The 24172-nt window shown below is 43.4% G+C and overlaps 1 protein-coding gene and 1 long non-coding RNA gene across 14 annotated transcripts in view; one reads left to right on the top strand and one right to left on the bottom strand.

The window, feature by feature from the left end:
• UTRN (utrophin) overlaps positions 1–3007 on the top strand; it is a 311465-nt gene extending 308458 nt beyond the window's left edge. For all 12 annotated transcript variants that reach the window (XM_077925924.1, XM_077925927.1, XM_077925928.1 and 9 more), the window contains one exon: positions 694–3007. In XM_077925924.1, coding sequence (XP_077782050.1) covers positions 694–702 — 9 coding nt within the window. In that variant the 3' untranslated portion in view covers positions 703–3007. The remainder of the gene's footprint in view (positions 1–693) is intronic.
• Positions 1–24172, bottom strand: part of LOC114594217 (uncharacterized) — a 76595-nt gene that overhangs the window by 31697 nt on the left and 20726 nt on the right. The gene's annotated exons all lie outside the window — the stretch shown is intronic.

Raw genomic sequence — 24172 nt, 5'->3', positions numbered from 1 at the left:
CTCACTATGAACACAGTTTAAACAAATGTGCTCCTCTACTTGTTTGCAAAATTCAGTCTGGTGATTGATGGCAATATGCTTCTAACTGTTACAACCACGGCAGGACTTGCTTACTGCAGGAAGTTGTAGTTTTTTGTTGGGATCCCATGGCAAGTGTGCCATAATTCACTGCACAATCTTGGTTTGTGCCTGTGTGTGTTTTTAGTTTAAACAAGAGAGAGAAACAATGTTTTGTTTGAACCCTTTCACTTTGTTTTGCAATATGAGGAGCTCACAGGACCCTCTAGGGTTGATCACCATTGTCCACTGCAGACATTACTGATACCTATGGTTTGTTAAATCTGGAAAAGGCCACAAACATACAGTGAAACTGGTTTAACTTGCCAAGCTAAGTCTTGTCTGTGGGAGGCATGATATATTTGTGAAGCCTAGAAGCTGGAGGTTGTAAATCCACCCTTTTAGATACTGCTAAAGGGGATTGCATATAGAGGTAAGGAAAACAAACCATGGTTAGGTGTTGTTTCCATTGAGCCCATCAAGTTCTGCAAGCTGTGCATCAGCACCTTCTGCTGTTGCAGAAATGGCCATTCTTTCAGAACTTGATTCAAAATATTTATGATGAATGATGTTGCTACCTAAGAACAGTATGTAAGATAATAATTTCTTCTTACTCTTTTCCCCCTTTGACTTCAGGCAATGTGAAGTTTTCTGTTTTGAAGACTGCCCACTCTTCCTGACATTAAATGCAACTCCTTTTCTACAGATGCCAATAATCATACGGCTGCATGGGACCTTGTAACATACTGTTAGCTCTGTGTGTTCTTACTTCAAATAGGAAAACACTTGAACTACCCAAAGATGAGGATGTTGTGGTTTTATATAATATTGTGTGTGTTTTCCCCTCCTCTTTCCCTCTCTATGCAACTGTAAATTAACAAACCGTGGAGTATTTCAAAATGGTTACACAAATGTCACTGATTTATATAATATGCAGCATCAGGAAAAGGGGCGGGGGTTTATATCCATTCTCTTTTGATATTGCTGAAGTGAACTGCATACTGAGTTTGGAGCAAAGAGTTACATTTTTACATTCCTTTTGGCTTGTTGCATTTACTGTTTCAAGTAACTTCTCTTCCAACACATACCATTCTGCACAGGTTATTTATACTTAGCCTAATAGTTTCAAAACATGGACAAAATATCAGCTTCTATAACCCTCACAGCCCCTAGTATATGACAAATAGCATTTCTGGCTGTGTATGAGCACATGAGACTCTATTTTGCCCCAGCTAACCTCATTCAACTGCAGTAGCTGTTGGCACTAGAATGGCATTTTAATGGATTCTTTCTCCCAACTGAATGCAGACTGATCTTTTCCATCCAGGCTTTGTTTTTACTTTAAAATGTGAGCTAAGCTGAATTTTGACTTAATAAAATCATTCTGAATATACATTGTTTCTATTATGGGGACGGGGGGACGGGACATTATGGTCTAAATGTGCCAAATTTTGTGAAGTCCTATTGTGTAAATCACCCAGTGCAATGGCTCGGATTGACTTGAAATTATTTTATTCTCCTTTTTGGTAGTGTTAATAAATGAAGGAGCTCTGACTAGTTTAATGGTAAAGTGTTCTGCCTTTATATCAGAAAGGTTGTCTGCCCTGGATAACTTCAATCAGTATCAACTTGTACACATTTTAAATGGCTCCCTTAACATCATGTTAAAGGCAGAGAAAACTCTGGGGAAGTTCAGCCATACTTCAAGTAAGTAGCTGGGCATTTTCCTTCACTAATACATTTTCGGATTTGCATGGGTATCTGCTTTCATTACCAAAAATAAAAATCATTTGCTCAGTGAGATGTGCAATGAACATCTCTGGAGCATCCAAATAGCGCTGGAGAAATTCAACTCTGATTTTTTGGGATGGAGAAAAGCAGGGAAGAACTTAGCATTGCGTAAAAGTGACCATTCAGTGAGGGCAAGTGTTTTGGTTTGCCAGATGGAACGATCCCCACAACTCCTACCCCCATGCACTGTTCTGGCGGTTCTGCTGATCAAGTCCGCAAGCCAATTTCCTGAGAGGAGCAGAAGGCCTTGCACAGGGCGGCTTTCACTGATGGGACTCAGTTGAATCCTGCCTCAAATGTTTGCTTGCCTTCTGCAAGGGGACGCATAACAGAATAATGACTCCATAATGATCCCATAGTAGGAGCAGTAATACTCCTGGCATGGTGTTTACTTCTCCTAATAAAACATCACTGTAACCACTCGCTTCTCCCATCTCCTAAGCGGTGCTGTTAATACTAACAGCTATGCCCAGAGGTATTATGAGGCTCAAATTAGGTAATATATGTTACATACTCGTGACTCAAAGTGCTATCTAAATGAAAAGTATTATTTTTTTTAGCGTGGGGGGAGGGGAGTGTTGCCAAAAGCAAGATACAGAAAAGCAGGTTAATATGTGGATTTTTCATCTAGAAAGAAATATATTTTGGTATAGATATTTTGAGAAGGAAAAATGTTTTGCAGAAAAGGAAAGCCATGACCACCTTTCTACCTCAAATCCATTTTTTTAAAAGTATTTACTTTTGGAAACCACTCGATGTTCTGATTTTTGCAAGGTATTTTATTTTACCAGGTCACATCAAAGCAAAAGCAGCAACAAAAAAGTTAGCCCCCTTTTAAAACATTTTAGCTGAAAAAAATCCCAGTAATGGATATGATGGGCTTTTTGGTATGACTGAAAGGTTATGTATGAATTGTTTTTCTGCCTGTGTTTGTATGTAAATTCTGTCCTCTGCTGTCAAGTAAAAGCTACTTAAAACCTTACATTGTAATATTCTTCCTCCGAGACACTGATAAATAAAAGGAATACATTGCAGTAACATCTCAAAACAAAGTATGTAGTTCTTTTGAATTTTGTGGTATTAAACTATCACACTTCCCTTTTCTAATCTGGTTACATGGTATGACTTTCACTCTGAATAAAATTAATTTTTAAGTGAAGGCTGTTTGATATTCTTCATCTTAGAAGTAAACAACATTTAGAAGCTTGTTCCCTGTATGAGAACATTTCAGACTTCAAGGTGCCTTTATGAAAATAAACTATGTAGCTGAAAAATATAGCTCAGTAAATCAGTGGATATTTTTCTGCCATTTTCCATCTTCAGCAATGCATATTTGCCAGCAATCACTCTTTGCTGGTGACAGATTTTAAATTCTAACCACCAATCAGTGAACTTGGTTTGAAGTATACTATTAATATTGAAAATATCAATATGTGTTGCCCTGTTCAATGGCAGAACGATTTTTAAATTCCACTGACTTGTGCTCAGCAGGTCTTTCATGTCTAATATAACGTTCTGTATTCTGGCAGGAAACGTAATTTATAACCAGTGGGATTTTATAACGATGTTAAACATACTAGACATTAAGCTTAATCAGTTTTTAGAGGCTGTGGCACTGATTTAAAATTTGTTCCTTCTATGGAGGAAGCATGCATCTGGTGCCAGAGACCACAAGGCTGGAGCACAGTGTCGTCACCAAGAGGATGCTGCCCAGCATGATCATAACTGGAAAAATGGATCCCCCACATGAAAAATGAAGCAATGCAGAGTGATAGTACAGAGCCCACACCATGCTATAGATAGCAACAGACCCCATAATTTAGAGGAGATCCACCATGGGCAGATTCACTTCAGAATTGCCAGGGCTTCACTTCATATCTGAGGCAGAGTCGTCCTGCAGTCTTCTGAAGTTTAGGATGTCTCCACATTGATTATAATGAGAAAATTAACTACAGATTATGTTTGCAGGCCTACTAGGCACTTCTGGGGGGCAGATGAAGTCTTCCAAATTTACAAAGATAAGGGGTGTGCGATAGGTAGCTTTACAGCAGATTGGGTTGGAATGGATCCTGTTGCCTCTGTTTCCCCTCCCAGAAACAGCCTTGGGGGCACCATGACCTTTGCCACCCTCCTGCTTCATCTTTTATGGAGGGAATGACATTTTATAGAAATCTGTAAGAGTACACCATTGCAGTGGATTGTGCTTACTATAATATTTCCTGGATGTGTATGCGAGGGGTGTGTGTGAATGTGCATAACATAGGCACCCGCAATACACACAACAAAGAACACGGACACAGCAAGGTAGATGATACGATACTATACTATACTATACTATACTATACTATACTATACTATACTATACTATACTATACTATACTATACTATACACAACCTACAAATATTGTATTGGACACAAGTTAAATCAGGACCAGACTATGTGTGGTGGTGGTGGTGGGGAAGTAACATACAAATAACTATCAAACACTCAACACAGAAACAAACCAACAACAGCTAGAGAAGAATTATAGTGCAAGAGATGGGATTATGCAAAAGCAAAACACATCTACCAACAATTCCACTGTTCTTAGGAAAGGCAGGATGTAAAAAGAATAACGTCCGATATTCTCTGTAAATCTCAAAAGCACTGCTAGATCAAGTTAAAATAAGAAGGTAAGAAAATTCCAGAGGCCCACCTAATCCCATCTCTCCCTATATGCTGTGATCTTCTGGATCAGTGCTGGAGCTCAGGGTTTCTGTCTGTTCCCCATGGTCTCCTGACTGGGGTAGTCTGCATCTTTGCTGGAGAATGAGCTATCTGGAATCTGGCTGGGACCTGGTATGACATCAATCTTCCAACATTCAACATCACTGGGTGACCCTGGGGTTCTTGTATTAGAATAAAAACCTCTCCCCACTTCTGCATGTCATGTTTCCCTTTAATCTCCTTTTTTTCTAAACCAACAAGCCCCAAACTTAACCTTCATACTGGAGTGAAACGTACAGCGTGACCTACTATCTATGGTAAGAAAAGCACTTCCAAGACCATCAAAATCTAAAATGGGAGGAAAGGGAACAAAAAAATTCTACCAAATCACGGCTGTGTAGTAGGTAGAGCAGCTGCATTCCTACTGAGAAAAAGACAGAAACAATCACACACCACAAGCCTAGTTTTAAAAGGCCTGGATCATTTTCTGTAAAATACCACGAAGAAACTACAAGTTGAACTCCAGTAATGCTCTCTCCCTAGCAGCCATCTGCCTCACTTCACTGGGAGTTGGTGGCACTTGGAGGAGGGCCTCTGAAGAAGATTGTAAGGTTCAGGAAGATACATATGGGAGAAAGTGATATTTCAGGTGACCAGCTCTTGAACTGGGTAGAGGTGCACAGAGAGCCATTGCAGCTGACAAACCACTGGCATAATGTGATTGAAATGTCCTGTGCCGCTTAATAAAAATGCACTCCTATTTTGGACCAGCTACAGTTTCCAGATCATTTTCAAAGACAGCCTCATGTGCAATAAACTACAATATTGCTGGGTAACTTGTGGCCATTCTATGTCCTTCCAGGTATGGCTGCTACTAACAAATCAGCTAAAGAACACCTCAACCCACATAGGCCACCTGAGACTCTAGTGAAGATGCTGGATACAGCAAGCCTGTCCAGACTGAATACTCAATGCTTTAAGAGGACTGCATTCCTTTCAGAATAGGTTTATAGCACTTGCCCATAGTACCTCCATTTCATCTTGCTTGAGCCTTGATTTTTTAAACCCTCATCTTAGTCCATTACTGCATCCAGGACAGGAGTTTCAGCCATACCAGCTGGAAAATCCCCAAGAGCTCTTAGGAATCCATCAAAACCCATTAGCCTCCAGGGACGGGCCATTCTAATAGGTTCCCCAACCCTGTAAATGTAAAGCCACTGAAAGACTAAACCTCAGTAGGAAATGACTCCTCCACTTTCAGATCACCATTCTCCTGGATAGCTGAGAAAACCAAATCCAAGTGTGTCCTGATATATGTTTGGGGCCATGGTATGTTGGGAGAGCACCATGAATTTCTCAGTCTCCCCAGACAAGGCAGGGGCAAACTTCCTGAGAGTTGAGGGGGGGGGGCAGTATACCAACTGAATTGCTGATCTGTCATGAGAGCCCAGCATAAGCACTTCAGATTGTTACCCATCAGCATAAGAGGCCAGGTAAGTAAATCTGAGTAAGAGGCCAATGTCTTTGAAGCACTTGCAGCCTAAATGTTGACCATAGAGGAGAAGATAAGGGAGAGGCCAGGATAACAAGGGACAGGTGTGCGCTTGATGGTTTTATCCAATCTTAGACACACATTAGAATGTTGAAAGGTCTGAAATGTTCCCAGGCTTTGAAAGATTGCAGAACAAATATCTGTCGGGATAACAGATGCATTTGCAATGGGTGCTGGCAGCTTAACAACATTTCTGATTTTGGAAAGAGTATTTAGCCATGCTTCTTTAAAGCTTCAGCATGCGATGGAAAGCTTTAAATTTCAAAACTTCAGAATCCAAGCCTTTTTTTAAAGAAGAAGAAATATGTCATACGGATTTTGCCCTTTTGCTGCACTTAGAATGGCTGCTTGGCATCATATTGATGTGTGGCATTGCATATAGGACTAGCACTCCAGTGTAAAAGATTTGAGCTGATTTGTCTGTCCTTGCAGAGCTGTCAAGAGTGACAGATTTTGGAATGTTTTGTAATATTGTGCTGCTGTCACAGCTGTGCCTTACTTGCAGGTACGATAAGTCTTGGAGCTGAGCTGTTCCGAGATTTATATAATGAACACACTCTTTAGCACTCCATTCTTGTGGAATCCTAGTATTACCAAAGAATAGGATTCTCCCCCCCCCCTTTTTATATATTAAAAAAATCACATTGATGTATTCTCAGCAATATATGCCGTATTTTTTGCTCTATAAGACTCACTTTTTCCCTCCCAAAAAGTAAGGGGAAATGTGTGTGCGTCTTATGGAGCAAATGCAGGCTGCGCAGCTATCCCAGAAGCCAGAACAGCAAGAGGGATTGCTGCTTTCACTGCGCAGCGATCCCTCTTGCTGTTCTGGCTTCTGAGATTCAGAATATATTTTTTCTTGTTTTCCTCCTCCAAAAACTAGGTGCGTCTTGTGGTCTGGTGCGTCTTGTAGAGCGAAAAATACGGTAGTAAGATTTTCAATACTTGTTCCTCCTTAGTTCTTAAGAATTTGTTCATTAGACAGATGCCTAGCTAGAATATTGTGCATGGGGAGATTAAAACCATGTGAATTACTATACACAAATAATGCAATAAAGTTCAATTTCAAAAATGGCTTTGCTGCCCCCCTATCATATTCCAACACAGAGCTTTCCAAACTTTTCATGTTGGTGACACACTTTTTAGACATGCTTTTAGGATACAGTAATTCAATTACACTAGCAGGTTAAACTAACCCTTTTTCAGCACGGGAAACATTCACAGACACACCTACACACTACAGCTGATACACTAAGATGTTGTGACACACAGTTTGGAAAGCTCTGTTCTAACACGTTAATTTCCTCTCTCTTTTTCCTGGACAATTCATCTGAAGTTATTTGGTTATACAGTGGTACCCCGCAAGACGAACGCCTCGCAAGACGGAAAACCCGCTAGACGAAAGGGTTTTCTGTTTTGGAGGCGCTTCGCAAAACGAATTTCCCTATGGGCTTGCTTCGCAAGACGAAAGCCCATAGGGAAATCTCCGGGACAGCGGGGAAGCGCAGCGTGTCTTCCCCACTGTCCTCGGACCCCCTCCCGCCGCCCGGCATCGGAACGAAGCTCCGATACCGGGCGGGGGGGCGGGGACACCTTCTCCCGCCGCCCGCCATCGGAACGAAGCTCCGATGCCGGGCGGGGGGCGGGGACACCTTCTCCTGCCGCCCGCCATCGGAACGAAGCTCTGATGCTGGGCGGGGGGGCGGGAACGCGTTCTCCCGCCGCCCGCCATCGGAACGAAGCTCCGATGCCGGGCGGGGGGGGGGGGCGGGGACACCTTCTCCCGCCGCCCGGCTTCGGATGGCTTTCCTGAAGACTTGGGGTGGGAGGAGGGTTTGCCTTCCCACCGCCAACCTTCAGAATGCTGTTCTGAATGTTGGCGGTGGGGAGGAAAAACCCTCCTCCCACGCAAGCCCCGGGAACAGAGGGAAAGCACTGCGCGCCTTCCCCTCTGTTCCCGTACCTGTCCTGAAGGCTTGCGGTGGGGAGAAAAGCCCTTCTCCGCACCGCCAGCCTGGCAAGCAGTTTCCCTAGGAACGCATTAATTGATTTTCAATGCATTCCTATGGGAAACTGTGCTTCGCAAGACGAAAAACTCGCAAGAAGAAAAAACTTGCGGAACGAATTAATTTCGTCTTGCGAGGCACCACTGTACTAACAACCAATTTGTCTTCTGAGGTTTTAAACATATTACTTTTCCCCAAATGAAGTGTTTCACTTGAATGAAAAAGGTCATGAAAAACATTAGCTGTATTTCTGCACTAGAAAATTCTCCACTGCCCCCACCAGGTCTCAGAAAATTAGTTCATGTGGCCTAGATTCTGACTGGTGCTGATGAACTTGCTTCCTGCTACAATATGATGATGTTTTACATAAAGAAGGTAATCTTAAAACAGATGTAATCTTGTTTAAGCAGAGTGGATGGGGCTGGATGGTTTCTTTTTCTTTTGCCAAACTATCATTGTTTATCTCAACTATTTTTTTCCAAACTGCCAGTATTTGGGATGTCCTAACCTCTTGGGTAGGGGACGTGGGTGGCGCTGTGGGTTAAACCACAGAGCCTAGGACTTGCCGATCAGAAGGTCGGTGGTTTGAATCCCCGCAATGGGGTGAGCTCCCGTTGCTCGGTCCCTGCTCCTGCCAACCTAGCAGTTCGAAAGCACATCAAAGTGCAAGTAGATAAATAGGTACCGCTCCAGCAGGAAAGTAAATGGTGTTTCCGTGCGCTGCTCTGGTTCACCAGAAGCGGCTTAGTCATGCTGGCCACATGACCTGGAAGCTGTACACCGGCTCCCTCGGCTAATAAGGCGAGATGAGAGCCGCAACCCCAGAGTCGGTCACAACTGGACCTAATGGTCAGGGGTCCCTTTACCTTTACCTTTAACCTCTTGGGTAAGCTTACACAGTATGTTCTTAACAGACATGTTCTGATTATAACTGCACACAGGTGCACAGCACAGAAAGGACACGTGGAACTGGCCGACCTGATTCCAGTACAGCACAAGGAGCCATGGATGGGTTGATGGGGAGAAGAAAAGAGATTTATAGAATCCAAGCAGTTTGGAAAGAGAAATGGGAGTGGTTATTTTTCTGCCTGTCCTAAAAATGTTTATACTGGTGTTCTGATTGTGCCTTAGCAGTTTACTTCCTTTCAAGCTGCTCCTCTTCTTGTTTTTACAGGTAAGCTTCCTTCCTTGTTTCTGCCCCTCTGAAATTGCATCTCAGGATTTAATCATGCTCTTCTGGGATTAATTATACTGGGCAGGTTATGGAAGGCACAGCAGAGACTGGCATGTAGTCCTTTCAGGGAACAATTCAAAAGACACGGCCTAAAGTTGCAGTTTCACACCCCTGCTCTTTGGTAGTGAATGTTGTTAAGAATGATTAGTATAGTGATTGCCTTCACATGGGCGCACACTTTTTCATCAAAGGGAGACTGTCACACTTCCTATGATAACTTTTATGGTTCATTAGCTATTAGCCCAGCAAGTCTGAACCAGAGAAATGCAAAATTTTCAGCGCTATCCATGTGTGGGGAAACTACAGGGATAGCTGTGAGCCAGCCATTCGCCTCCTGAGCTGAAGGCCATATAACTGGGCAGAGGCTGTTGGCAGCAGCCCCAAGAAGCCTATGGGAGGCTGGCAAACCACCCACTGAGTTGTCTGAAACAGCACAGGTTGCGGGGGGAGAGAGAGCGAGCAGACGCTGATTGGCCTGGGGTGATCCAGGAAGATCTATAGAGGAGGGACAAGAGTGAAAGAGAACCTCACCCAAATGCATGGTTAGCTAGGTTGATCATGTGAAAAGAAGGGAAGATGACACCTAGGAAGGGTGCTCAACTTTTCCAGATTCATAGTGTTGTCTGAGTCACAGAGTACCAGCGACCCACTCCTACACTCAAATGAAGTGCCTTTGTTCCTGAAACAGACATGAAGGAATGGTGCTGTTACTGCTAGGGGAGTCTAATGTATCCAGACTAGCCCTTATCAACAAAAAACACAAGGTGGAAAACCCTGAAAGGATCAGGTACTGAAGCTGGATGGGATCACTGGGAAGGAATGTTAGAGAGTTCGTCAACACTGCTTCCCATAAGAGGATAATGACAAGTTTCCATCTGCACTTTAAGAAGCTGGGACTGTGGACTTGAAGGGAGCCACAAAATGTAGCACCCTGCTTGTGGTTAACGCTTAGCTGGAATGAAATATTCAACGCAGCAATAGAGAAATTAAAATAATAATTTATTTGTCAGACAAATAAATGAGAGGCACAGTGGTATATGGTTACCAAGCTCTGGCCTGCCTCCTGCCATTATGGCCAGCACTTATATTCCCTCAGCCCAGCACCCTTGCTCCTCCTTTGGCTGCATCTGTCCAATCAGCCTGGTTGAAATTCCTATTGGCTGCCTGCTATATCCAATCACAAAAGATACACCCATTTCCTATTACCTTTTATGGGAGACAGAGAGCTATATTTTCTTCTATTTATAAATGGCAAACAAGTAGCCATTAACCTCTACAAGGCACCTTAATTACCAGATAACCTTTGGCCCCTCTTTCCCTATTCCCTACAAACCAGATGGTTTTTAATCTCATTTTAAACAGAGGCTCGGCCACCATATGTCAGGAGCGCTCCGATGGTGCTTCCTGCCCGGCAGGGTCTGTAGTCTCTTCCAACTCCATGATTCCATGACTCCATGAAATAAGAATCTAACATAAGAATCTAAATTTCTAAATCCTTTGCATAATTACATTTAAGCCAATATATTTAATACATAACATATATAGTTTTTTTTATAAGCAAAGACGTTCACAGTAAGAAAAAACTTAAAAACACTTTCTTCAGAGAGAAGCCCCCCTTTCCCTAGCCAGTTGCTGTTTCCATTAGCTCCTGCCGTTTGTCCTATTTGTGGCACAATACTCTTACTATTTACCAGCTTAATTGTGTTTTTGCAACTTGATTATTCTGTAATTTGTAAGTTCAGTGACCTTGCTTCTCAGCCTTTTTATGACCGCAATAAACCAATAAACCAAAGGGGCCCTCTTTAAGATGAGCACATCTGCCGATGCACTCACTGCCTGGCACGAGAGATGCTGCCTGGCATGAGAGATACAGATATTTTAAAATATATTTTAAGCTCATTTTAAGAATACAGGTATCTGATCAAAATATAAGCCAATATAAACCTTGATTAAAAATGCAGTCTATATTCAGATGCCTCATTCCCCCCTTTCAAGCTCAAGGACCTTCATACCAAGTGTCCTTGATAGCTTGACCTTCATCATATTCCTGAGGTAAAGCTCTGTATAGGGCCATGATATGAGGTAGAGTTTCATTTGAAACCATCTTGCTAATTGTACTTCTAAAACATGAAATGATACATGGCATCATACATAAAACCATTACCACTACTGTCAAGAAAAACAAGCAAGACAATAGTATCCCTTTGAGTCCTGTGACATTAGGTAACCAATTGGTGAGCCATCCCATATCCCATCCTTCCCATGTTTGTACTGGTACATGTGCTATATTCTCCATCTTTGTAGCCAACACACGGATTGCCTCACCATTATCAGAAATGTTAAAGCAACAGGCATTCCCTGTCAAGTTCAAGACTCCACATAGGCCTCCCTGCCTGGCAAGTACATAATCCATTCCCATTTTCAGCTGCAAAATGGCGGCTCTACTTTCATCCAACTGTTGTGCAATAAGTCTCAAACTCTGGGCCGTTGCATTGGTTACAAGTTCCACTACTGCTTGCAATCGAATTATTCTGTTTAGATTATAAATAGGATCCCGTGCCCCTTGTATGAGCTCACCAGGATTCCAGGAGGCAGGATCATAATAGGCTATAATGCGCTCTGGCGGCCAATCATCAGTACCGCTCCAACTTTGGGTACTTCCTCCTGCTATACGAGAAATATCAGCATTCCTTCGTGTTCGCTTGGCCGAACTAGTGGGCATAATCCACATTGGTGGTAATACCCATCCCAGGAAACAAGTCCCACTCCATTTGGAAGGGAGTTTCTTGTATGCCCATTCTCCACATATCCACCACAACCATCGGGTCTGAGGTTTTTGGTACGTGGAGTACAGAAGGCGAAATATCAAAAGAGGTAGAGAGTTCACAGTGCAGTATGTTAGATTGCCTTTTTCTGTCACAGTTATGTTCCATACCGCTTCCCATGCATGAATAAAAGGAGGTGCACAGGGCAAGGTATTCCGAGTTCGATAGGTAGTACCGTGTGCCCAGGTATGACTATTCTTAATATAATCCCAAGTATAGTGACAATGAGAAGAGCCTATCATGGTAGAATCAGCTGCATCTGATGATTTATGTACACAGAATTCCCCTTGTACAGGTATAACTCGTAATGGTTTAGTTGAGTTCCATCCGGGGAAATTCTGTATTTCTGCTTGGTGTGGCATTTCGCTTACCATACCAATGGCATCTAATGGTATCGGTAATAAGGGCATACCTCCCTCTGAATCATCTGGCCCAAGAGAGCAAACAAGGCAATTGGTCCTATTTGCAACATTGGCTACCATTTCAGCTAAACCTACCCACATATTGTGGTCATGGCTGAATCCATATTTAGCAAATTTGGTCAGATTCAAGGACCCTTCCCCTTCCCAAGGGATCAGGATTAATAATAAAATCATGTTGATGTCTAGCATATGCATTCCTTCCACAAAAGATTACCTTATTGTGATAGCAAATAAATATTAGTCCCAATATAATTCCCCCAGTGACAGAAATGGGGAACCACCAAGACCAAAACATATATCCCGAGGATCCCCAATGAGTAATATCTCTGATAATTGTTCCACAAGGGGGGGCAGTCAATCAATTGTATAAGAGAATCTTTCACAATCGCTGGTTCAGATGCTCCTCAAGCTTCAGGCGTGCGCAGGTCAGCCAGCTTCCAGGTTGTGGCTGCAGCAGGCCGGTCGTCTAATGTTGCCCGTGACCTAGCCCGTTCCCGGTAGGGCTAGATACAGGGGTTTTTGGAGAGAGTCAGTTTTAAAGGATTAGAGGGGTCACCTTTGCACGTCCAACTGCCTTCGGACTTCTTCAAACGGGAGTGATGAATCCAGGGGGTCACCTCAGCTACCTTCACCGCTGTTGGAGTAGAGAGCAAGACGGTGTAAGGTCCACGCCACTTAGGTGCAAGTGGATCACGTTTCCACTCTTTCACCCATACGCTATCGCCAGCCTGGAACTGATGAATCGGCTCGGCAATGCTGCACGGCGTGCGCTCGAGGACCCACCTGTTAAGAGAAACAAAAACACGGGAGAGAGATTGCACTTGTCCCTGTGTCACATGGTCTCCTATTTGTTTAAGATCAGCTGGAATATCCTGAACAAAGGAGGGCGGTCTCCCATACAGGAGCTCAAAAGGTGACAACTTAAGTCTTTTTGTGGGTGCACACCGAACACGAAACAGTGTTATGGGTAACACATCTACCCATCCCAATCCCGTTTCCTGGGTTAATTTTGCCAATTGGGTTTTCAGAGTCCGATTCATTCTTTCAGTTTTCCCTGAACTCTGAGGCCTATAGGCTGCATGCAGTCTCCATTTCACTTGTAGGACTCGACATACTTCTTGTACTACTTGATCAATGAACGCTGGCCCATTATCACTTCCAATGCATCTAGGTAACCCAAACCTCGGGATCAATTCAGTGAGGAGTCTCTTAGTTACCTCTCGTGCCTTTTCAGTTCGGGTGGGAAAAGCTTCAACCCATCCGGTAAGAGTGTCTACAAACACAAGGAGATACTTGAATCCCTTAGAAGGGACCAGCTCTGTGAAGTCCACAATTAGACTTTCCATGGGGACATATCCCACATGTTGGATTCCAGGAGGTTGTACCGGTCCCTGCCTGGGATTGTTTTTAGCACAAAGAACACATTTCTGTGAAATGCAAGTTGCTAATTGTGATAGGTTAATAATATACAACTTCCGACTGAGACTCTCTCTGGTTGCAGTACCGCCAAGGTGAGTAGATTCATGATAATTTCTTACAATTGTGCCTGCTAGATGATGAGGTACATAAATCCTATTGTCCGGCAGGATCATCCAACCGTCCTTCACAACTGCTCCTTCCTGTTCAGCCCACTTCCTCTCTTCTGGGGTATAGTGAGGTTTAACTTCTTCTGGAACTACCTCTGGTATGAGGGCTGCTATAAATCCTCCCACAGGCTTTTGGGCTGCCTCTCGGGCTGCTTTGTCAGCCGCATGATTTCCTCTGGTTATTGGATCCCTTCCTCGTCCATGACCTTTGCAATGCATTACAGCAATCTGTTCTGGAGCCCATACTGCTTCTAACAGGATTTCTACTTCAGGTCCATATTTCAAGGCCTTCCCGTGGGCTCCTATTAGACCTCTTTCTTTCCATAGAGCTCCATGTGCATGCAGGGTTAAGAAGGCATATTTAGAATCAGTATAGATGTTTGCCTTACATCCGGCTGCCAATTGCAGAGCTCTAGTTAAACCTATAAGTTCAGCTTTTTGTGCTGAGGTGCCAGCAGGCAAAGCTTCAGCTTCCACAACTTCCTCATTGGTGACCACAGCATATCCTGCTCGTCTGGCACCTTCATGCAGGTAACTGCTACCATCAGTATAATATACAACATCTGGATTTTTCAATGGTTCATCTTTCAGATCGGGTCTACTGGAATAAACTTCATCCATTATTTGAAGACAATCATGTGATTCATCATCATCTACCTCTGGTAGGGGCAGCAAAGTCGCTGGATTGAGCATATTCACTACTCGTAGATGAATCCTGGGATTTTCACACAATAGGCCTTGGTATCTAGCCATCCTTGGGTTCGTTAGCCAATAACTACCCTTATATTCCATGAGTGTCAGAACAGCATGAGGTACATTCACATACATCGTCTGGCCGAAGGTAAATTTATCAGCTTCTTTGACAAGGCTTGCAGTGGCCGCTACTGCCCTTAGGCATGGAGGCCATCCTTTTGCTACTGAGTCCAATTGTTTTGACAAATAAGCTACTGGACGGTTCCAACTTCCTAATCTCTGGGTCAGGACTGCCGCTGCAATCCCATTCTGTTCATGTACATACAGCTGAAAGGGTTTTTCCGAATTAGGCAGTCCAAGGGCTGGGGCCTCCATAAGTCGTTGTTTGATAACTAAAAAGGCTTGTTGCTGCTCAGGTCCCCATACGAATGGGTCCTTTTCTGCACCTCGAGTGCTTTCATGTAAGGGCTTGGCCAGACTGCTGAAATCAGGTATCCATAGTCTACAAAACCCTGCTGTTCCCAGGAATCCTCTAAGTTGTTTCCTTGTGGTAGGTTCCTTGATAAGGCAAATAGCTTCTTTCCTCTCTGGTCTCAATGCTCGTTGTTGGTGTGAGATGTCAAAGCCCAAATATTTGACCTTTTCTAAACATAACTGTGCCTTTTTCTGGGAAACTCGGTAGCCAGCTTGCCAGAGCAAGTGGAGCAGTTCCTCTGTCCCTTCTTTACAGGTATCAAAATCCTTTGCTGCTAGTATAAGGTCATCTACATATTGCAGAACCACCTTTTCTCCAGGTATTGAGGGGTAACTTGTTAGATCCTTCGCCAAGGCAGTGCCAAATAAAGTTGGGGAATTTTTGAATCCCTGGGGCAATCTTGTCCAGGTTAGCTGGCCTTTTGTTCCTGTTAAAGGGTCTTCCCACTGGAAGGCAAATATAGGTTGGCTCTGTGGTGCCAGCCGGCAACAGAAGAATGCATCTTTCAAGTCCAATACAGTAAAAAATGTTGCTTCTGGTGGGATCAAACTCAGCAGGGTATATGGGTTTGGTACATTTGGGTGCAAGGTCTCGATAGCCTGGTTTACGAGCCTCAAGTCCTGCACTGGCCTGTATTCATCTGTCCCAGGTTTTCGAACAGGCAAAAGGGGTGTGTTCCATTCTGATTGGCAGGGCTTAAGCAGACCATATTTTAATAGGCGGTCCAAATGTTTCTGGATGCCCTCTGCTGCTCGCCGGGGTAAAGGATATTGCTTTACAGATACAGGGGTCGCCATAGGTTTTAAGGTTACTACAATTGGAGCTATATTCTTGGCCATTCCTGGTGGGCTATTTTCGGCCCATACTCCTGGTGGCACCTGTAGGGTTCGGAGGAGCTTGTTTAATTCTGTATCCAATGTGGGTTGGACTTGCAAGGCTGACATTAGGCGCCATGATTGTTCCTTAGGTACTGAGAGGGTAATTATTCCTGCTGCCTTTGATGGCAGTTTCATTTCTGGACCTCGAGGAGTGAAGGTGATTTGGGCCTGCAGTTTGGACAGCATATCTCTACCTAAGAGAGGTATTGGACACTCAGGTATATACAAAAACTGATGGGTTAAACGATGTCCCCCAATCTGGCATTCCAAAGGTTGGAGGAAAGACCTCTTAGCTGACTGACCAGTGGCACTTTTAATGACTACACTTTTGGATGCCTTTTTCTGCAATAGTTCTGGGAGTACTGAGTATTCAGCCCCAGTATCAATCATAAAGTCTATTAAATGGCTCCCTAATTGAATCGTGACCGTGGGCTCCTGGAAGCCTAACTTTATGGAGTCCGGTCGTTCCTAGTCTTGGGTAAAATCCTCCTCTGCCAGTCCAATGAAATTGTCTCTACTCTGTCCTTGTCCAGGTCTCTGATATCTTCCATTTCGGATCATTCCCCGTCCCCGTCCCTGGTTTCTTGGGCCGGAGCCTGGGCCTGGGCCTGGGCCTGGGCCTGGGCGTACTTCTTCCAACCTCAGGGGTTCAGGACACTCCCGCTTCCAATGACCCTCCTTCTTGCAATTCGCACATTGATTCCTTCCCAGTGGTGGATTCCTTCCCCGCCCTCTTCCTCCATTTAAGGGGCGGTAGTCTTGCTTCACTGCTGTGGCTAGCATTACCATCTTTTCCTTCTGCCACTTCTTCTTCTCTTGCTTCTCAGCCTCATCCCTATTCCGATAAACTCGGCGTGCAATGGCCATAATTTGGCTCATCAGCATCCCTTCCCATCCTTCTGATTTCTGAATTTTCTTACGAATGTCAGAAGCGCACTGGGCCACAAAAGTAGCAGTAATCATTCTACTGTTTTCAGGGGCTTCAGGGTCAAAAGGAGTCCATATACGATAGGCTTCCTGCAGCCTCTCTAAAAAGTCTCCCGGACTCTCATTTGGTTTCTGTTCTACTTCTGAGACTTTAGACATATTAGTGGGTTTTTGGCACGCCCTGCGGATACCTTGCACAAGCGTCTGGCGGTAGGTGGTAAGCCTGGCCAGGTGAATTGCATTGTTTGGATCCCAATTAGGATCTTCCAAGGGAAAGTTGTCTTGGAGATGACGGTCAATATTAAAAATATTTCCCACTCTGGCCTGCTCACGCAAATATATCTGTGCCTTTTCAATTATGTCTCTTCTTTCCTCAGTGGTGAAAAGAGTATTCAGGAGCTGGCGACAATCTGTCCAAGTAGGACTATGAGTATTTACTATTGAAGTCACCAAGTCCATCATAGCCTGAGGTTTTTCTGCAAAAGATGGGGTGTGTGTTTTCCAATTCATCAGATCCGTAGTTGTGAATGGAATGTACTGCAGGGTCGAAGTTCGAGGTGGCCTTGGTCCGAGTTGCCCATTAACCAGCACAGGCTCCTCAAGTGCATCAAATACTCTTCTGAGAGGGGCTACTACGTGACCTTTCTCTTCACTTTGCTCTAGGGGCCTCAAATCATAGGGGATGGTATTTGTCCCAAGGCGTTCTTTTAGCAGCTTAATACGCCTGGCTGTATTGCTTGCTGACCGATTAAGGTCTCCCTGTAACTTCTGTAATAATTCTCTAGGACTTGGATGTACAGGGGTTTGGGGTAGGCAATCAGTTGTTCCACTAAAAGAGACTGTAGATGGAGTTCTACTGGGACTCACAGATGGAATAACCACTTCTGCTTGGGCTTCATTATAGGACTCCAATGCCTCCTGAAGATATTTATCATAATCTATCAAGGAGTCAAGTTCTGTGTCTCTACCCCCATTATTCGTTCCACTTTCTTGCCTTGGGGTTACAACTGGTGGAGGGTTTGGATTAGGCTCCCTTCGATGTGGAGCATAGGGTGGAGGTGGAAGCACCTCTTCCTCTGGTCCCTCAAAAATGGGTTTGAGTTTATTTGGCAAGATTCCTTTCCTAGCTTCGGCTTTTACAGCCAATAATTTGCATCGTTGGACTTTGCATTCCCTTATCCATGGAGGATTTTTATTTAATGTGCTCAGCCAGGAATCTATATATGAAAATTGTTCTGGGCACCCTCCAGTTTCTTTGGTGATGTTAGACCAAAGTTTGCTTACTAAATTTATATCAAAAGTTCCCTGAGATGGCCATCCAGTATTTTGTTTCGGCCACTCTAATTCACATAACGTTCTCAAGCGCTCTGGCGTCATTTTGACTCCATATGCCCCTGAGAAGGCTTTCTTAAAATTATTTAACATACATTCAAGAGGTGTATTTCCCCCCTTTGAACCCCCAACTCCCATTGTATGGCCCTGTGAAGTATCCACTCAGTCACTCACACACACGCTTCGTGGGGTTTCTTGCCCAGATGGAGTCGCCTCACTGGGAACCGAAGTACTACCCACTCCACACTCAGGTCAGCTACAGATTGCTCTGTACTTTCTCACACATACAATGCGCAAGATACTTCACCACACTCTACCTCCCATTCCTCCCTTTTCCCCCACCAGACCACCATCTGATATACCCAACCACCTAGCGTACTCAGTTCCCACTTACTGAGACGCAGAAGTTTGATCAAGACTTCTCTTCCTCCCAATTAATTGGAGGGCCAAAAATCCCTTTGTGCACTTACCCTTGGTTGGTTCCGTTTCCCCCCGGTCCGTCGCCGCCAGTGAGCAGGGTATCAGACAGACGAGACTGCTGCGTTCCCCTGGAAAAAATTTTCCCATGCGCGCTGGGTAGGCAATCAGTTGTCTTCTCTCTTGTACCCTGTCCAATAGGGCGAAGGGGCTGCGTTCCAGCAGACCACTTATCCGAGTCACAGGCGCACCATAAAATGTAGCACCCTGCTTGTGGTTAACGCTTAGCTGGAATGAAATATTCAACGCAGCAATAGAGAAATTAAAATAATAATTTATTTGTCAGACAAATAAATGAGAGGCACAGTGGTATATGGTTACCAAGCTCTGGCCTGCCTCCTGCCATTATGGCCAGCACTTATATTCCCTCAGCCCAGCACCCTTGCTCCTCCTTTGGCTGCATCTGTCCAATCAGCCTGGTTGAAATTCCTATTGGCTGCCTGCTATATCCAATCACAAAAGATACACCCATTTCCTATTACCTTTTATGGGAGACAGAGAGCTATATTTTCTTCTATTTATAAATGGCAAACAAGTAGCCATTAACCTCTACAAGGCACCTTAATTACCAGATAACCTTTGGCCCCTCTTTCCCTATTCCCTACAAACCAGATGGTTTTTAATCTCATTTTAAACAGAGGCTCGGCCACCATATGTCAGGAGCGCTCCGATGGTGCTTCCTGCCCGGCAGGGTCTGTAGTCTCTTCCAACTCCATGATTCCATGACTCCATGAAATAAGAATCTAACATAAGAATCTAAATTTCTAAATCCTTTGCATAATTACATTTAAGCCAATATATTTAATACATAACATATATAGTTTTTTTTATAAGCAAAGACGTTCACAGTAAGAAAAAACTTAAAAACACTTTCTTCAGAGAGAAGCCCCCCTTTCCCTAGCCAGTTGCTGTTTCCATTAGCTCCTGCCGTTTGTCCTATTTGTGGCACAATACTCTTACTATTTACCAGCTTAATTGTGTTTTTGCAACTTGATTATTCTGTAATTTGTAAGTTCAGTGACCTTGCTTCTCAGCCTTTTTATGACCGCAATAAACCAATAAACCAAAGGGGCCCTCTTTAAGATGAGCACATCTGCCGATGCACTCACTGCCTGGCACGAGAGATGCTGCCTGGCATGAGAGATACAGATATTTTAAAATATATTTTAAGCTCATTTTAAGAATACAGGTATCTGATCAAAATATAAGCCAATATAAACCTTGATTAAAAATGCAGTCTATATTCAGATGCCTCAAAAACTTAAGGTGAAGAATAACTGCTTCTGCTCCACTGGGCTTCAGTAATAGCCCTGTTCACTGAACCAACCAGAGAGTATGGATTCTTTGGAAATAAGGGGTTGAGTGGGAGGCTTGCCTCTGACAGGATCACACAGTGTTAGATGCTTCTAGCGCACGTAGCAGTGGTTCAACCAGGCCCAATAACAGGATGCCGCTCTGAACTGGAGTATCTTTTTAGCTGTTCTTTCTAGGCAGTAATAACAATACAAGCCAGAGATTCAGGCAACAGGGAAGACAAAGCACCTGCTCTGCCTGCAGCCCTAACTCTCTTTGACAAATTTCACTAGGCCGCTGTGTCTCCTACAGTACCGAGAGGTGATCAATCACCCTTCCAGAGTGTTCTCAATAATGCAACAAGATGGGATGCCATTTCTTGCACATTTTTTCTGTTTCACTAAAGAAGCACATACAACAGCAGTTAAACATTGCCCTGGGAAATATAGAGTGTAATTATTTGTCATACATCAAACAAACAAACAAACAAACAAGAAAATCCAGTCTGCTTAAAAATGTACCCCCAAGCTACTATGTGCTTGTATATAATTCTATCAGGTTCTGAAAATTCATCATCTGTTAAGAAATTATTGAAAGTAATCATTGTCCACTATAAAAGTGGAATAAATCAAAACAGCACAATGTTTAACAGAAGCTAGCTCAGAAAAAGCAAGGGAGCCTATGCTTGTGAGCCTGTCAGTATCCTACCCTCTCCCCGTGCTTCCTACTTTAAAGTTAGAAACAGCAGCTAGCATGCAAACTACACGTATTTCCAAGTAAGAAGATGAGTTTCACCCAGTGCTATTTTTCTAGAAAAAGAGATGCTGGGCTCACCATTAATACATTCCTTGTTCTTTTATAATAACAATGGCACCCACCTGAGAGGTGCCAGAACCGAGTTCTGGCAAGTTCTGGGGGAAAAGCCCTGGTTTCACTGCAGCCATATCCTAGTTTCCCTGAGTGCCCATGGATGAAATCCTCTCTTGCAATGGGCATATGAAGCAAGGTGAGAGCCAAGTTGCCCAATAACTTTTCTAGACTTTGCCCTGCTTAAGCCTTGTGACTACCAGGACCAGCCATTGCTTAGATTGAGACTACGCATCCTGCCCTACTGGCCAGGAGGAGGACATCTGTGTGGACTTTCGTGAAATTTCAGATGGGACTCTTCCACAAAGTGTGCAAAGACCTGATACAGTGGTACCACGGGTTAAGAACTTAATTAGTCCTGGAGGTCCATTCTAAACCACTTTCACTAATGGGGCCTCCCGCTGCCGCCGCACCACCGCTGCACGATTTCTGTTCTCATCCTGAAGTAAAGTTCTTAACCCAAGGTACTACTTCTGGGTTAGCCGAGTCTGTAACCTGAAGCGTCTGTAACCCGAGGTACCACTGTACTTGGATTCAACAGACCCCTGCTACTGTTTCCTTGCACTAAACCAAACTGCAAAATTGAGGCTTACAAATCAAAGTGGGTGTGTTAGCACCACTGAAAATGGCACTTCAGAATCATTCTCAAATAGGACAGACCGCATAGGCACTTAAATAGGAAGACACTAATACCAGATTAATAGTCATGGAATGTTAGCGTTAAGTAGGACAATCTCTGATGTCTCCCCTTTAAGTGCAAATCACTGGAAGGATGATTTCATGGCTAGGCCTCAAAGCACCACTTGCTGAATAAGTTACAAGTTAAGATCAGCCTTGCCAGATGTTTGAGGAAAATGGGAATATATATACCATCTGTCAGAGATCTGATCAGTAGCCAGTTCAAAGAGTGTCTGGGGAATGGCAGAGAAGAAGAAAGGGGATAGGAGAAGGAGCTGTGAATCTCCTTTAAGTGTCTCCAAACACATGTATTTAGTTCGAACAGGATACATTGATACAACTGTTAGTACTAGTTTTAGCCAGGCATATTTCAAATAAATTTTGTAGAACTACCCTTTATGGCTCTGAAACTTTCTGCAACACAATTCTAGATATGCCAGTGATACACAATTAATGGCTATCGGTGCCTGTGCACCTCCTGCTTGGCAAGTATATCACCTTATAACATAATAATGAAATAGCAGCTAATGCCAAACACTAGAGGTGCAAACTGTGCTGACATTAAAGGGCTTGCAGCGCCTCTTCTTCAGTCTCACCTGTTGGTCACCTTCCAGTTGAGTTCTGGACTGTGGAATAGCTTTGTACTGTTCTACCTCTGGGTATGATGGCTGTTGGTTTCAGCAGAGGATTTCAACATTGCTCCATGTATAATATCCTATGCAGGTTTGCTATCCAAAACAAAAGGGATTATGGTGCAGTCTGTAAAGTGAAAAGCTGGAGTGCAGCTGCTCCATTTTTACAGACTTTCAATTTCCCTTTTTGTGATTCGCTGAACATCTAAACTGAAGCATCCTAGAAAATCACAGCAGCTACTTCCATGGTGAGAAAAATACCATCTTGTGATTTTCCTACAAGCGAATTTCTGGGCCTTATTTAAAGGGTTGACTTCCTTTACAGTTTAAAATGGCTTCAGACCAAGCTACCTGTATGAACCTGCTTGGGCCCCAAGATAGACCATGGAGGCCCTGCTGTCCACCAATAACATCTATCAGGTTGGTGCCCCCATCCTTATGGAATGCCCTTCTGTTGAAGCAACAACTGGCTTCCTCCTTGACTACTTTTAAATGGATCATTTGTAAGTATCTGCTGCTGGTTTTATACTTTACAGTTATGATTATAAAATATTTAAGATACATATTAACAGTAGCTGGCATTGCAAATATTCACACACACAAGTGAACTGTTCACACAGTTATTCACAATGGTTAACAGGCTGCAATAATGTCAGCATGGTTATTTGCTTATAAGTTCATAGCCTCAAACAGATGACCTGCCATGCATGCATGATGTGTTTTGCAAGTTTAAAATTAGATTTTTGTTTGTGCCATCTTGTTTTCTGTCATGTGGGATTTGAAAAGTCTGTTCTAATGTCTTCTAAAGTTTCTATCTCATATGCTAGGTGCAAAAGCTAAGAATAAACACGACAAACACGACAAACAGACACAAACATGAAGCTCTCAGCCAGAAATCTTTCACATAAACAATACTGTTACATAGTCTCTCTTTTGAGATCGGGACTGAACTCCCAGTGGTTGACTGTGCTTTTTCAGAATGAAACAAACATGTTCCAAAAACTATTTTTAAGAAGTAGAGTGACTTTTGCATTTGAAACTACAAAGCCAGCAACTTGGATTTAGGGTAGCTGAACTGAATTCTGATGAGGCTTGGCTAATTGGTTTTGAAGACATTACCAAATAGTTAATGTTAATTAAAAGCATTCCCAGACACAAGCCGTATTGTTTAAATATATACAGTGGTACCTTGGGTTAAGAACTTAATTCGTTCCAGAGGTCTGTTCTTAACCTGAAACTGTTCTTAACCTGAGGTACCACTTTAGCAAATGGGGCTTCCTGCTGCTGCCACGCTGCCGCTGCGCAATTTCTGTTCTCATCCTGAAGCAAAGTTCTTAACCCGAGATACTATTTTTGGGTTAGCGGAGTCTGTTTCCTGAAGCGTCTGTAACCCGAGGTACCACTGTATATTTAATCTCATTAGTGTTATGGTGTTAAGGATAAAAGCATTAGTCAGTCAATGACAGTGTCAACTGCAGATTAAAAATCCACCTACAGATTTTTTTAAAAGCAAAATCCAAAATTAATAAAGGGGAAAAGATTAGAAGAAAATTAATTTGCCCTGCAGAAGATGCACAGCTGTTCTGAAGTATGCAAGTACTTATGGTAATACAACTGTGTTGATAGTGCTAGGTCTATAAGCATGTGCCCAAATCCTAGTGTAAGGTGGGAGAGGACTACATCACACAAACACCCCTTTCTCTTTTCAAATAGTTGATCGGAGTTAATTTCTGGTTTCCA

The sequence above is a fragment of the Podarcis muralis genome, chromosome 3, assembly GCF_964188315.1.
Source record: "Podarcis muralis chromosome 3, rPodMur119.hap1.1, whole genome shotgun sequence".
In the NCBI taxonomy this organism is placed as follows: domain Eukaryota; kingdom Metazoa; phylum Chordata; class Lepidosauria; order Squamata; family Lacertidae; genus Podarcis; species Podarcis muralis.
This window is presented reverse-complemented; position numbering and strand designations above follow the sequence as displayed.